Source organism: Ursus americanus, chromosome 2, assembly GCF_024610735.1.
Source record: "Ursus americanus isolate L20-20 chromosome 2, mUrsAme1.1.p, whole genome shotgun sequence".
In the NCBI taxonomy this organism is placed as follows: domain Eukaryota; kingdom Metazoa; phylum Chordata; class Mammalia; order Carnivora; family Ursidae; genus Ursus; species Ursus americanus.
The window spans coordinates 42,011,349-42,024,871 of NC_142128.1; the positions used below are offsets into that span (position 1 = coordinate 42,011,349).

Here is a 13,523-nt window from a genome sequence, read left to right on the forward strand (position 1 = left end):
AGACAGCCAGCCAGCCTACTTCAGTCCCCTCTCCCTCATCTCCTCTGTACGACGCAGACTTACCTCTGACAGCATGCCCCCCTCCTCATCGGTCTCGGTCATCTCGGAAGATTGCCTCAACCTGGACTTCTTCGCCCCCCGTGGAGACGAAGCGGTGCTCTCAACATCACTTTCCAACAAACTCTAAGAAACAAATCCGGTTCAGTTTCCAAATTTCTGCCCTTGCCTCATCCCCACTGAGTCTGAAATATCTCAAGAAAATGAACCAATTTAGTCAAAGAGGAGAAAATAAAACTTAAATAGAAGTTTAATATTCTGCAGTGACCACAGAGATCAGATTGCCCTCCTCATCGGAAGGGCAAGACAATGGTTTAAAATCCTTTTGAAAACAAGTCAAATACACTAAGAAACAAAGTATCGCCCAGCAATGAAAATGAGTAAAGTGCAGCCATTAGCAACAGTGTCGACAAACCACGAAGGATTAACAATGAAACAAAGAAAATAAAAAAGCCAGACACAACTGTCCAGGCTCAGAGACGGTACAGAACAGGACTGGGGTGTGTGGTGCCGCACACGCCGGCAACAGAGCTACAAAGAGAAGAGCCCAAGGGGTGCACTGGCCACACTACGTTTAAGGACTTTGGAGGGAGCTTCAGACCATCGCCTTATAATGACAGAAGCTGTATTGTTGAGTATTTATTCTGGGCACAGTTCTGCATGTTACACGTGTGTGCTATTTCACAATATAAAACGAAAACACAAAGGGAGTATGAAGAGGAGAAAACAGCTCTCAGTCCTGGTCTCATGCAAAGAAATGAGCAGGGAGAAGAACTGTGTCCATTATCTACGGAACAGGTGAAGACACTAAGGAAGCCTCACAGAGCCCAATTCTTCCAGATTCGCAACTAACACTCACAAGGGAGCCACTGACCTCCTCAGCCGTCTCGTCTTCCTCTTCGTCGTCTGGCTGGTACTCCTCATCCGAGGAATCGTCGTCTTCCAGCTGGATATCCACAAACTGAGGAGGCTACGTAAGTACAATTACAGAAAGAAATGAAGTAACAGGAAACACAGACCACACGTATTCGGAGAATAAGAGGAAGAAAGCAGAGCAAGGAAAAACAAACTCTAAGAGCACAATGATCAGGTAAAGCAAGTGGTGAGAGGCAGGGGTTAAAGAGATCTCTAGCATGAGGGTCAGACCTGACAGGAATGGAGAGGAAAAAACAAGGATCGAATTAAAACAAGAAGACAGATCCCCCCAAAATTAACAAATAGAAAGGAGGTATAGGTTTCAAAACTGATGAAGTCTTTCTGGAAAAAAGTAAGAATTACCTCTTCCAAGTTTACCTTAATTTCATTGGCCTTCTTAATTGGTGAAATATTCCATGTTGGAATTACCTACCAACAAAGATAAATAATTATGTTCTCTTACCTGACGTGGATGGGTTTTCATTTCTACCTCCTCTTCACCATCACAGAAAGCCATGGACCTAACGTGCGGCTGCAGTGATGGAGGGGGTGTTAATTACCCGAGGGACACTCTCCAATATCTGTCAGAATTTGCCAGAAGGAGAGAAGAATCTATTTCCATCATTAGCATTTCTGCTGTAAAGCTGGTTAAAACCCTGTGTTATCCATAAAATAGAGAAAGCACCTGTCTTACCTACTTTATTACTACTTTTTAAGTAAACTCTACCCCCACCATGGGGCTCGAACTCACAACCCCAAGATCAAGAGTCACACACTCTACCCACTGAGCCAGCCAGGTGCCCATGTCTCGTCTACTTTATATCACAACTTGTGTTCACATGGAACAATGAATTTGAAAACTATTTGTAAACTATAATAGCATACACCTAAGATATTGTAGGTAATACTAACCTTTGGACGTTAGTATTTTTTTAATCAATTACATAAATCCACCGTAAGTTATGCATCCTGACAGCCAGCCATGACCAGTTCTTACGGAAGGATTTAGGGGTGAAGTATCAAGTTGTCCTCAACTTATATTCAAATAGTACAGGAAAAAAAAACAAGGGATAGATACAGAGATACAAAGCAAATATGGCAAAATTTTACAACTGTTAAATCTAAATGGAATACAGATTCACTGTAGAATTACGTCAACTTCTTATATGTTTTAAAATAACAGAGTTGGGGGGCACCTGGCTGGCTCAGTCAGTTAAGTATCTGACTTCAGTTCAGGTCATGATCTCAGGGTCCTGGGATCCAGCCCATGTTGGGCTCTCTACTCAATGGGGAGTCTGAGTCTCCCTCTCCCTCTGCCTCTCTACCCAACTCGTGCGCTCTCTCTCTCTCTCTCTCTCTGAAACAAATAAAATAAAATCTTTAAAAAGTAAGTAAATAGGGGCACCTGGGTGGCTCAGTTGGTTAAGCGTCTGCCTTCGGCTCAGGCCATGATCCCAGGGTTCTAGGATCGAGCCCCACATCAGGCTCCCTGTTCAGGGAGCCTGCTTCTCTCTGCCTTGGCCTGCCACTCTCCCCTCTCCCTCTACCTGCATGTGCTCTCTCTCTGTCAAGTAAGTAAATAAGATATTTTTTTAAAAAATTAGTAAATAAATAATAAAATAACAGAGTTGGGGCGAGATGTTTTTAAAAAATTTTTTAAGGATCTTACATGCTGCTGACAAAAAAAATGCCCCTGGAATGTATAATTTCTTGATCATTTAAGGTGACCCAATGAGTTATGTTATGAATAAAATCCAACAGGCCACTGGGTTCTGTCTCCACAAGGAGCCTTAGGCTCTCCACATGTCCTTCGCCCTGCCACGTTCCAGCCACTTGTCTCATTCTGTTGAGTCATGTCCAATACAGGGTGAAGGGAACGATGGGATACAGGTCCACACCCCTTCCCACGTTTGTGTCTGAATCAGTCAGGTTCCCTACTGCCAACCCGCCGGGAAAGCGAGCGGTGGCTGGGAGTGTGCTCCAGTCAGCCTACTGAGCATCAGAAAGCAAGAGTCTGGAACTTCAACCCCGCTCTCCCACGTAAACTGTAGTCGGCTTGTCCAGCTTCTGTGCATTTACTCATGGTCAGTAAGTACAATCCAGAGCCTGATCTGGATCTCTTTGTTTATTTCCAGATCAAATAAGGAATTACTATTACTTATACTCTGTGTGTCAGGAGACTTCATACAACTTCGTCTCACTGATGGCTGCTTCCATCAAAGCTACCATATATGCTCATTTGTGAAGATTACGTAATTTCCGGAGAAAGATGAAATTTCACTTTCTACGGCCAGACTTGGCCGATTGGATAAAAGAATACAATGTGGCTGTCAAAAACAGCCAGTGCGGTCCTGGGCTCACTGAGCAATACGGCGTCTGGACACTGAAGGGGTCCCTAGCTTCGGTCCATACAGTCCAACCACATCTGGAGCAGGAATTCCACGTCAGGCAGGCTTTTCAAAAGATATGGACAAACTAGGCACATTCGGAAGAAAAGGATCAGATTGGTGGATGTACTCAAGAGTCTTGTCATGTGAAGACCGAGAAAAAGCTGGGGGACGCTCAGCAACAAAAGAATATTACAGAAAAGACATACTAGTTTCCTTGTACTAGAGGAAAGGTCATGTGGAAGAGGAACAGACTTGTTTCTTCTATGGGGCTGCAAAGAACAGACCCAGACAAAAGGACAAAAGCAACACACATTTTGGGTCCGTCAGGCGAATCTCCCTCCCTATCAGAGATAAACCAGACCGCCTCAGGACCACCGCCGGCCTACCACAGGTGCAGAGAACAAACCGGACAAGCGCTTGTCGAGCAGGGTATCAACGGGTCCCAGCGTCTCTGCCAGAATACTCCAGAAGCCTTCGAGTGGCTCTCATCCCTCAGTGTGTGCAAGACAACCAAGCACTGTTTCCAGTAATGCATATTCCCGGGCCCCACCCCTGGGTCCCTGCTCTGGGTCTGAGGGGAGCCGCGGAACATGCATTTTCAGTAAGCACTCACGAGGTTAGCCCACACCAGGGTGAGCTGATGCAGTGCTCCCTGGGATACACCTGGAAGCGTACTTCTCTAAACCCTTTGCCACACAGCACACGAACAGAAAGGCTGCCCTTGCTCGGTGCTTCCAACCATTCTAAACGGCTGTCTACCAAGTCCTTCCGAAACAGCAGTACCTCCCGTCAACTGAAATAATGGTGATAATGACTATGTTGTCTCCACTTACCTTTTACAGATATTTCTTTGAAGGAGACAAACGCAGACCATGATAAATCTTTCCTATATTTTTTTTCCCTGCAAATAACCTGGAATTAGACCTTATTTACCAAACTAAAGGAAAACAAAACAAAACAAAACAGAACACCCACCACTCCTTTTTCCACCACTTCCTTCAGTTTAGAGCGTGTCATTTTGGGCTCCTGAGGCAAGGAAAATGAGAAGAAAACAGTCAATAAAAATCATCATGTGACTCTTGGGTTTTGAGATGCTAACTCTGTCCCCAACATCAAGCTATGTACAAACTCCCGAGCGACCTCCTGCACTTGCCCATTTACAGCAGCTCTGTTCCGCAGCATTAAGGAGTAACAAGCAACTACTCACAAACATCGGCATATCTTCCGTCTCACTGATGGCTGCTTTCATCATAGCGACCACATGCTCATTTGTGATTACTTCCTGGAGAAAGACGAAATTTCACTTTATGCAACAAAGCCGTGTTACCTAGGTAACAGCCGCTTCTCTGTAACCCTGCTAGACACTGAAATGGCTTCCGATTGGGGTAAAGCCAGCTCTGGACAGAAGCACCCACGTTCCAACTCTAACAGAGCAGGACTGCTCCGATGCCACAGCTACCAGGCGCAGGAATGAGAGTGGGGGTAACGGACTCCACACTTCTGAGAAACAGTGACCAGCAAGGAGGGTTCTGTGGACAGCTGTGCTGAGCATCGGGAAGAACAGGACCAGCACGTGTGCAGCATGAACTGCTCCCTGGCACCTCTGTAGACCCATCGACCCCCAGAAGAGTAAGTCCACTGCGAACATCATCATCTTCAAACGCGCTAAACAAGACGATAAACCGGCAAGGCAGTGGAGGAAGACAGGAACAGTGTACCCGCCCAGCTCTCTTGGAACATGTGTTGGGATTTCAAACGTGCTGAGCGCAGCAGGAAAGCCGTCCTGAAATGCCAAATGCTGTAGCACGTGCGACTCCCAAAGGGAGTAATTCCCACACTAAGAATCAAGAGTTTCCTGAGTACTTTCACTTGCTTTCCAGGAAGCGCTCCGGCCCCACGTCCGCAGCCGCCGTCGTACTCACGTGCAGGATGTTGCGCACGTTGACGGCGGTCAGGTTGTGCTGCTTGGCGCCATCCTCCAGCGTGCGGTCCAGCGCATCGTCCAGCTTCAGGCCGCAAGCCCACGCCCCTCCCTCCGGACCCCGGCCGTCCCGCTTCCTCTTGGTGCCCTTTCTCTTTCTTCGCCTTTTCTCACTTTCTTCACCACCTTGTTCTTCTGCAAATAAACCAGGCACATCATGGGAATCTCCAAACCACTGCTCCCAGAACTTACCCCAACAAGCCAACAGTAAGAGAAAAACAGGCTGCCGGCCGGCCGTGGACAGGAAAGCAGGGTGCGTGGTGGCAGCAATGGGGGTGCAGTGGGCAGCGCCGTGGGATCCCGTGTCCGGTGCGCACTCACTTCACGGCAGCCCGTCCTCTACACAATGACGCGTCCTGATTTCCTCCTCCGAACAACCCTAGGAGGCAGGGACTATTACTTTTCCCCTTGTACAGATGAAGAAACTGAGGCAGAGAGATTAAGAAACTCTCCCAAGAGCTAGTAATGACAGAGCCATGCTCTGAAGCCTCATTCTCTAGCCCTGGCATCCACAGTCCTAATTTCTACCTCGTTCTGCCCAGGTGCTACACCAGAAACCCCGGCTTTGTGTCTCAGTTCTGGGCAACCTCGGCAAGAGTCTCATTTCCTTCTTTTGCAAATACAGATATCTGCCTATCACGGATGCCATGCAGATTAAGTGAAATAATGGATCCCAAAGTGCTTTATACCAGTGAAACATTATATAGTGTAATTTGTTATCATTCTATTCAATCTAGAAAAGAGAAAAACAGGGGCGCTTGGGTGGCTCCGTCGTTAAGCGTCTGCCTTCGGCTCAGGGCATGATCCCAGGGTCCTGGGATCGAGCCCCACATCGGGCTCCTCCACTGGGAGCCTGCTTCTTCCTCTCTCACTCCCCCTGCTTGTGTTCCCTCTCTCGCTGGCTGTCTCTCTCTCTGTCAAATAAACAAATAAAATCTTAAAAAAAAGAGAGAGAAAAACAGGAGGAAAGGATAAAAAATTCACTCTGAACTGTAGCAAAAAAGGGGAGGGAGGGACAAAGTTTTCTCTCTTCTACAAGAAGACAGCATATATATAACCAGACAAAAGAAAAAACTCGATTATTAGAATCTGTTAAGTCTTGACATAGATTATCATGTAATACCAAAATGAGATTCTCATCCTTCCAATGCTTTCGGGCCTGCCACCCTCTGAAGATAAGGGTTAGAAAGGGTTAACATGAAGACGACCTTCTCTGTTTAAAAAGATTTTGTGACCTTCAAGCCATACCCTGGCAGTATCTACACAGTGAAAAGTTATCAGTGACTTCGAACAATTACTTCTACACTTGTGAACATACACCAAGAATTTGATAAATGTGTACAACTCTCAATCGAGTAATTCTTGTTCTTAAGGAAATAATTAGATGTGCAGAGACTAATAATCACATTACTTGTTGCAACATTAATTATTTTAGCAAAAAGATGGAAAACTCCTAACTGTCCAATATTACAGGAATGGTAAAGTGAACACCAGTGCATCCATACACTGGACTGTTAATAGAGCCATTAAAACTTGTCTTTTTAGGGGTGCTTGGCTGGCTCAGTCAGTAGAGCGTACGACTCTTGATCTCGAGGTTGTGGGTTCGAGCCCCACGGTAGGTGTAGAAATTACTTAAATAAATAAAACAACTTTTTTTTAATGGTTTTTTTAAGCAATGGGGGGAACAAGTAAAAATGTCTACAAAGAGCATTTGATGAAATGGAAATTTTTCTGATAATGATTTTTTTTTTAAGATTTTATTTATTTATTTGACAGAGAGACAGTAAGAGAGGGAACACAGGCAGGCGGAGTGGGAGAGAGAGAAGCAGGCTCCCCACTGAGCAGGAGTCCGACATGGGGCTCAATCCCAGGACCCTGAGATCATGACCTCAGCCGAAGGCAGATGCTTAATAACCGAGCCACCCAGACGCCCTAGACTTATATTTTTATAAAATGCAATAAAGAATGTAGCCATCATGTCAAATGTTAAAAATTTTTAAATTTTTACTCTCAGTTTCCATAAATAATTTTGTTTCAAACCAGTTCTCAAACTGGCACCGGTTCTCAGACCACACTTCGAGTAGCAATGCTTTAAGATATACACTGAAAAACACTTAGCCCCACTATAAATACTATAAAAAAATGAAACATAAAAATTATTTAAATGAATCATGAACAAAGCTTATCATAAAATTTCCATGCAAATATTTTTCATGGAAAAATCATAAGAGTTAGCATAACTCCATTTAGGACAACTATCTTATAAATATGCAATCAAATTGGGGTTAAACATCCCAGTGTCTAAATTACATCACACCTATTTCTCCTCTGATTTCCGATTTTAATTGCTGGGCTTTTATTAGGGAATATATGGCTGAAGGAAAATCTAACACATTCAAATTTCCAACACACTACACAAACAATCCAAAAAAGAACAAATAATTCAACTATTTGTTATACTGTTTTAGAACTAATCCTTTATCTTCTAAAATACTGGGATACCACTGACTCTGTGAATTCTAAAGAGTTGAAATTTAAACATTAAAAAAAGGAAGCCACTCTATAAAGATCAGGCTGGAAAAGATACAGAAGAAAATCTAATTCTTCTTCCATGAGAAAGATGGAAGGTGGCTAAAAACAAGAGATTCCCTGAAGAGCAGATCTAATGATGTAACCAATAACTGAAAGGAAGATGCACTGTGGATATACCATCAAGTGAGTGAAGTGAGTAAAAACGTGGGTTCTGTGCTATCTAAACCACCAAAGTTGCTCAACAGCCCTGTCCGACACACACCCAGGATCTCGGGTTCTGGACACAACAATCGATTTCTTAACAGATGAAACCCTCCCACAAAAACAATTGTAAAACTATACAAAACTACGACTGACCCTTGGGCAACACGGGTGTGAACTGTGCAAGTTCACTTATATGTGGATTTTTTTCAATAAATACGGTACAGTACTGTGAACGTATTTTCTCTTCCTTATGATTTTCGTAACATTTTCTTTTTTCCAGCTTACTTTACTGTAAGGATAGAATATCTATTACATACAACATAGAAACTATGTGTTAATCAATTATTTATATTATTGGTAAGGCTTCTGGTCAACAGTAGACTATTAGGGGAGTGAGAAGTTCTATGTGGCTCTTCAACTGCAGACGGGCACAGCGCCCCACCCCCACACTGTTCAAGGGTCAACTGTACACAAAGGTGGAAAAAATATATATGTAGCAGCCTGAAGGCACTGAAGAACCTTCACGGAAAGGATTTAAGGAGTTGTAATCTTTTGGAGAAGGGAAGCACATTAAGGAGGACCCGAGCTGAAGACAGTGGTCTTTCGAGGATAAGAAGCCAGAGTTTGGAGCTGCCAAAGCAGCTGCGATTGAAGGATAAAGCTCCGCAGAGGAGGGACGCCTCTGACTTTTGATTCAGCTCAGGTCATGATCTCCCAGAGGTGGGATCAAGCCCGCCAGCTAGCTCCAAGCTTGGGGGGGAGTCTGCTTGAGATTCTCTCCCTCTGCCCCCCCCCCGCCCCCACTCACATGCATATGCACACACTCTCTCAAATAAATAAATATGAAAACAAAACAAAGCAAAACTCTGCAGAGGAGAAAACCAAGGAAAAATGAGCCCAAAGAGTTTCTGTTCAAGCTCCTCTAAAGGCCCCAGCAGACCCCTCAGCTGTGCACGCACAGGATGGACCACAGCAGGACAGTGGCCACCAGGCAGAGGGTTCTCACTCGCGGCTCTGGGGACAAAGACGTCATAGTTCAGGTTGTGAAAAGGAGGTAAGGTCTTCAAAAACATTACAGCTTTCTAAGCAGTGTTGAACCTCAGAAGAGCCACCCACTAGGGATGCAGGCCACAATCTAGGAGTAAGTAGAAAGTGGAAACAAACTAGACTTAACACAGCATAAAACTAACCCCTGGCAGATTCAGGTGATCCCCCCAAATTATCTGCCTGCCAGAAGATAAAATAACCCTCTTTGGAGGAAGGTAACATTACTAAAGCCTCCAGAATTTTCCATCCATATTGTCCAACATACAACCAAAAATTACAAAACACGGGGCACCTGGCTGGCTCAGTCAGTTAAGCATCTGCCTTCAGCTCAGGTCATGATTCTCAGGGTCCTGGGATCGAGTCCTGCGTCAGGATCCCTGCTCAGTGGGGAGTCTGCTTCTCCCTGTACCTCTCCCCCCTGCTTGTGCTCTCTGTCAAGTAAATAAATAAAATCTTTTTTAAAAAAATTATAAAACCCTAAAACAGAACCAAAATGCCTCAAGGGAGGTGGTAGAAGACAATAAAAAGAGACCTACAGGTAAATCAGATACTTGAGAAACAGTTTTAAAATAATTATCATCAGCTCTCTCCCTCTCTCTCAAATAAATAAAATCTTTTTAAAAACTTAAAAAAAAATAATTATCATCAATATATTCAAAAAAATAAAGGAAAAGATACAGAATTTCATCAGAGACATGGAATCCCTGGTGCTAAACAGGCATTAAAAATTTAACATGGGGAGGGGCGCCTGGGTGGCACAGCGGTTGGGCGTCTGCCTTCGGCTCAGGGAGTGATCCCAGCGTTATGGGATCGAGCCCCACATCAGGCTCCTCTGCTGTGAGCCTGCTTCTTCCTCTCCCACTCCCCCTGCTTGTGTTCCCTCTCTTGCTGGCTATCTCTATCTCTGTCGTATAAATAAATAAAATCTTAAAAAAAAAAAAATTTAACATGGGGAAAAAAAAAATTAACGGGCACCTGGCTGGTTCAGCTGGTAGAGCATGTGACTCTTGATCTTGGGGTCCAAGTGCAAGCAGCACGCTGGAGTAGAGCTTACTTACAATAAATAGATATATAGATACATAGAGAGATACAAAGACAGATACAATTAATAATAAATAAAAGCAAAACTAAATATATTGTTTCCAGACAAGCAAAATCTGAGATAATTCACTAACATAAGACATAAGACCAGTATTTCATAAGAAGTATTAAAGGAAAATCTTCAAAATGAAAAAAAAAAAAAATTGATCCCAGATAAAGGCAAAGCAAAGAACTTCAGGATGAATCAAAGAGCACCAGAAAGGTTAACTATGTGATAAATACAAATGAATACTGACTGGCTAAAATAGTAACAATAACGTCTTAGGGATTTAAAACTTACAAAGAGGTAAAATATAACATCAATAGCACAAAAGGCAGGAGTAGATATATGGAGTGAAACTGCTATAGAGTTCTTGTATTGTTCTGGAAGCGGTAAAAGTACAAATTCAATAATTTTATTTTTTTAAGATTGTTATTTATTTTAGGGAGAAAGAGCACACGTGTGTGTGCATGAGCGGGGGGGGGGGGGGGGCAGAGGAAGAGAGAGAATCCCAAGCAGACTCAGGACTGAGTGGGGAGCCTAAAGCAGGGCTCCATCCCCAACCCTGCGATCATGACCTGAGTCAAAACCAAGAGTCAGACACGCCCCACAGATTGTAGTAATTTTTAAAGATGCATATTATTGGGGTGCCTGGCTGGCTGAGTCAGTGGAGCTGACAGGCTTAATTGGTAGAAAATGTAACTCTTGATGTCAGGGTTGTGAGTTCAAGCCCCACATTGGGTATAGAGAATACCAAAAATAAAAGTCTTTAAAGGGGCACCTCTTGGGCCCAGTGAGAAGAGCATTCGACTCTTGATCTTGGGGTTGTGAATTTGATCCTCACGTTGGGTGTAGAGATTACCTAAATAAATAAAACTGGATGGCTCAGCTGCTTAAGCAGTGAACTCTTGATATCTACTGGCTCAGGTCATGAACTTGGGGTCATGAGATTGGGTCCCACGTCAGGCTGTGCTGGGTGTGGGTCTGCTTAAGATTCTCTCTCCCTCTGCCCCTCCCCTGCCACATGCACGCATGTTCTCTCTCTCAAATAAAGAAATAAATAAAATTCTCTTTAAATAAATAAGACTTTAAAAAATAAAATATGCAGAGCTAAAACTGACCGAACTCAAATGAAATATAGACAGATCCGCAGTTAAAGCTGGAGACTTTCTTTCACAGTAAATGACAAGTAGACCCCCACACACACACAAAAGCCGTAAAAAGGGAAGAACTGAACAAAGATATCAACCAACTTGACCTGACATTTATAGAACAGTGCACCTCAAAACAACCGAATACATGTTCTTTTCAAATACTACTGGAAGAACTACCATAAAGATTATATTCAACATATGAATAAAGACCTAAAGGAAAAAAAAAAGATTATATTCTGGGCCATAAAATAAAATACCTCAGTAAATAGAAAATGAATGAAATTATACAAAGTACAATCTGAAGACAAGGAAATTAAATCAGAAGTCAGTAACAGAAAGATAGCTGGGATTCTCCAAACTACACACTTGTAGATGATCTGTGTGCCAAAGAAGATACCCCAAAGGGATTAGAAAATATTGTCAACTGACGTCAATGAACACATCCAAATTTGTGGGGCATGGCTAACGTACGCACTTAAAGGGAAACTGATACACTAAATACTATCATTAAATGGTTTAATAAGTCTGGGGCGCCTGGATGGCTCTGTCAGTAAAGCGTCAGACTTCGGCTCATGATCTCAGGGTCCTGGGATCGAGCCCCGAGTCACTGAGCATGGAGCCCACTTAAGATTCTCTCTCTCCCTCTGACCCTCCCCTAACTCACGTGTGCCCGCACGCTCGCTCTCTAAAATAAATAAATAAAATCTTAGGGGAAAAAAAAAGATATCAAAGGAATATCATGAAAACCTTTATGCCAAGGTTTCCACAAGTTGGATGAAGCAAATACCTTGCAAGACACCAGCTGTCAAAGTCACTCAAGACCAGGAAGATAATGGAGCAGCCTGTAAGAAACAGCTCAGGGGCGCCTGGTGGCTCAGGGGGTGAAGCCACGATCCTGGAGTCCTGGGGTAAGGCCCCACCTCAGGCTCCCTGCTCAGCGGGGAGTCTGCTTCTGCCCCTCCCCCTGCTCCTTCTCTCTCTTCCTGTCTCTCACTCTTTCAAATAAGTAAAATCTGAAAGAAAGGAAAGGAAAAGAAAGGAAAGGAAAGGAAAGGGGGAAGGGCAGGGAAAGGAAAGGAAAAAGAAAAGTTGAGAAAAGAAAGAAGACAGGAGAAGAGAAGAGAAAGAAAAAGAAAGAAGACGGAAGAAACTGAATTCATAATTAAAAACATCTACAAAGAAAACTCCAGGCCCAGATGGCTTCACCGGTTCATTCAACAACACATTTAAGGAAGAAATACCACCAATTCACACACACTCTTCCAAAAACAAAACCATGAAAAGCACAAAAACAAAAAGAAGAGGGAACACTTCCCAACTCACTTTATGAGGTCAGCATGACCCTAATACCAAACCATGCAAAGACAGTATAAGAACACTATCGGCCACAGGTACAAGAATCCTTAAAATATTAGCAAATCAAATCCAGCAATATATAAGGGTAATATATCATGATCAAAAGGTGTGGTTTACCCCAGAAATGCAAAACTGCTTTGAAATTTTAAAACCAATCAATATAATTCACATCAACAGACCAAAAGCAGAAACAAAAGATAATCTCAATAGATGCAGGAAAAGCTTTTCACCAAACCTAACATCAATTCACCACAAAAACTCTCAGCAACCAGGAATAGTCGAGAACTCTCTCAATCCGATGAACAACCTCCAGCTCCATGGTGGAAGACTGAGCACGCTCCCCCGAGGTCAAGAGCAGAGGAAAGAGGCCTGCCCCCATCACCTCTCAAGGCTGTACTGCAGGTCCTCTCCAGCACACAGCAAAGCCGGATGGACAAATGGAGAGGAAGAGGAAGAGAGAGGGAGACATAGAGGGAAGAAGAGGAAGAAAGGAAAGACGTACAAACTGGAAAGGAAGGCAAAAAGACTTGTTTGCAGATCACATAATTATCTCTGTAAGGAATCGCTAAAGATCTACCAAGTATATACAACTAATAATGGACTTACAGCAAGGCCACAAGATAGACCGATACACCCCAGTATATAGACTGGCAATGAACAACTGGACGTTGAAAAGAAAAACTCTCATTAGCATAAAAGAAGAAATATTTAGGTGTTTCACAAATCTAAACAAATAGGTGAAAAATGTATATGTAAAGAACTACAAAATGTTGCTGAGAGAATTTTAACAGATCTAAATAGATCTT

The 13,523-nt window shown here is 43.3% G+C and overlaps 1 protein-coding gene across 13 annotated transcripts in view; it reads right to left on the reverse strand.

Annotated features, from left to right (window-relative positions):
* Positions 1-13,523, reverse strand: part of GON4L (gon-4 like) — a 63,748-nt gene that overhangs the window by 38,458 nt on the left and 11,767 nt on the right. For all 13 annotated transcript variants that reach the window (XR_006777190.2, XM_087854960.1, XM_087854958.1 and 10 more), the window contains 6 exons: positions 5,285-5,478; positions 4,570-4,644; positions 4,338-4,388; positions 1,351-1,401; positions 932-1,027; positions 64-183 (listed from right to left, as the gene is read on the reverse strand). Coding sequence is in view for 12 of the 13 variants with exons in the window: in XM_087854960.1 (XP_087711086.1) it covers positions 64-183; positions 932-1,027; positions 1,351-1,401; positions 4,338-4,388; positions 4,570-4,644; positions 5,285-5,478 (587 nt within the window). In the remaining variant the exon portion in view is untranslated. The remainder of the gene's footprint in view (positions 1-63; positions 184-931; positions 1,028-1,350; positions 1,402-4,337; positions 4,389-4,569; positions 4,645-5,284; positions 5,479-13,523) is intronic.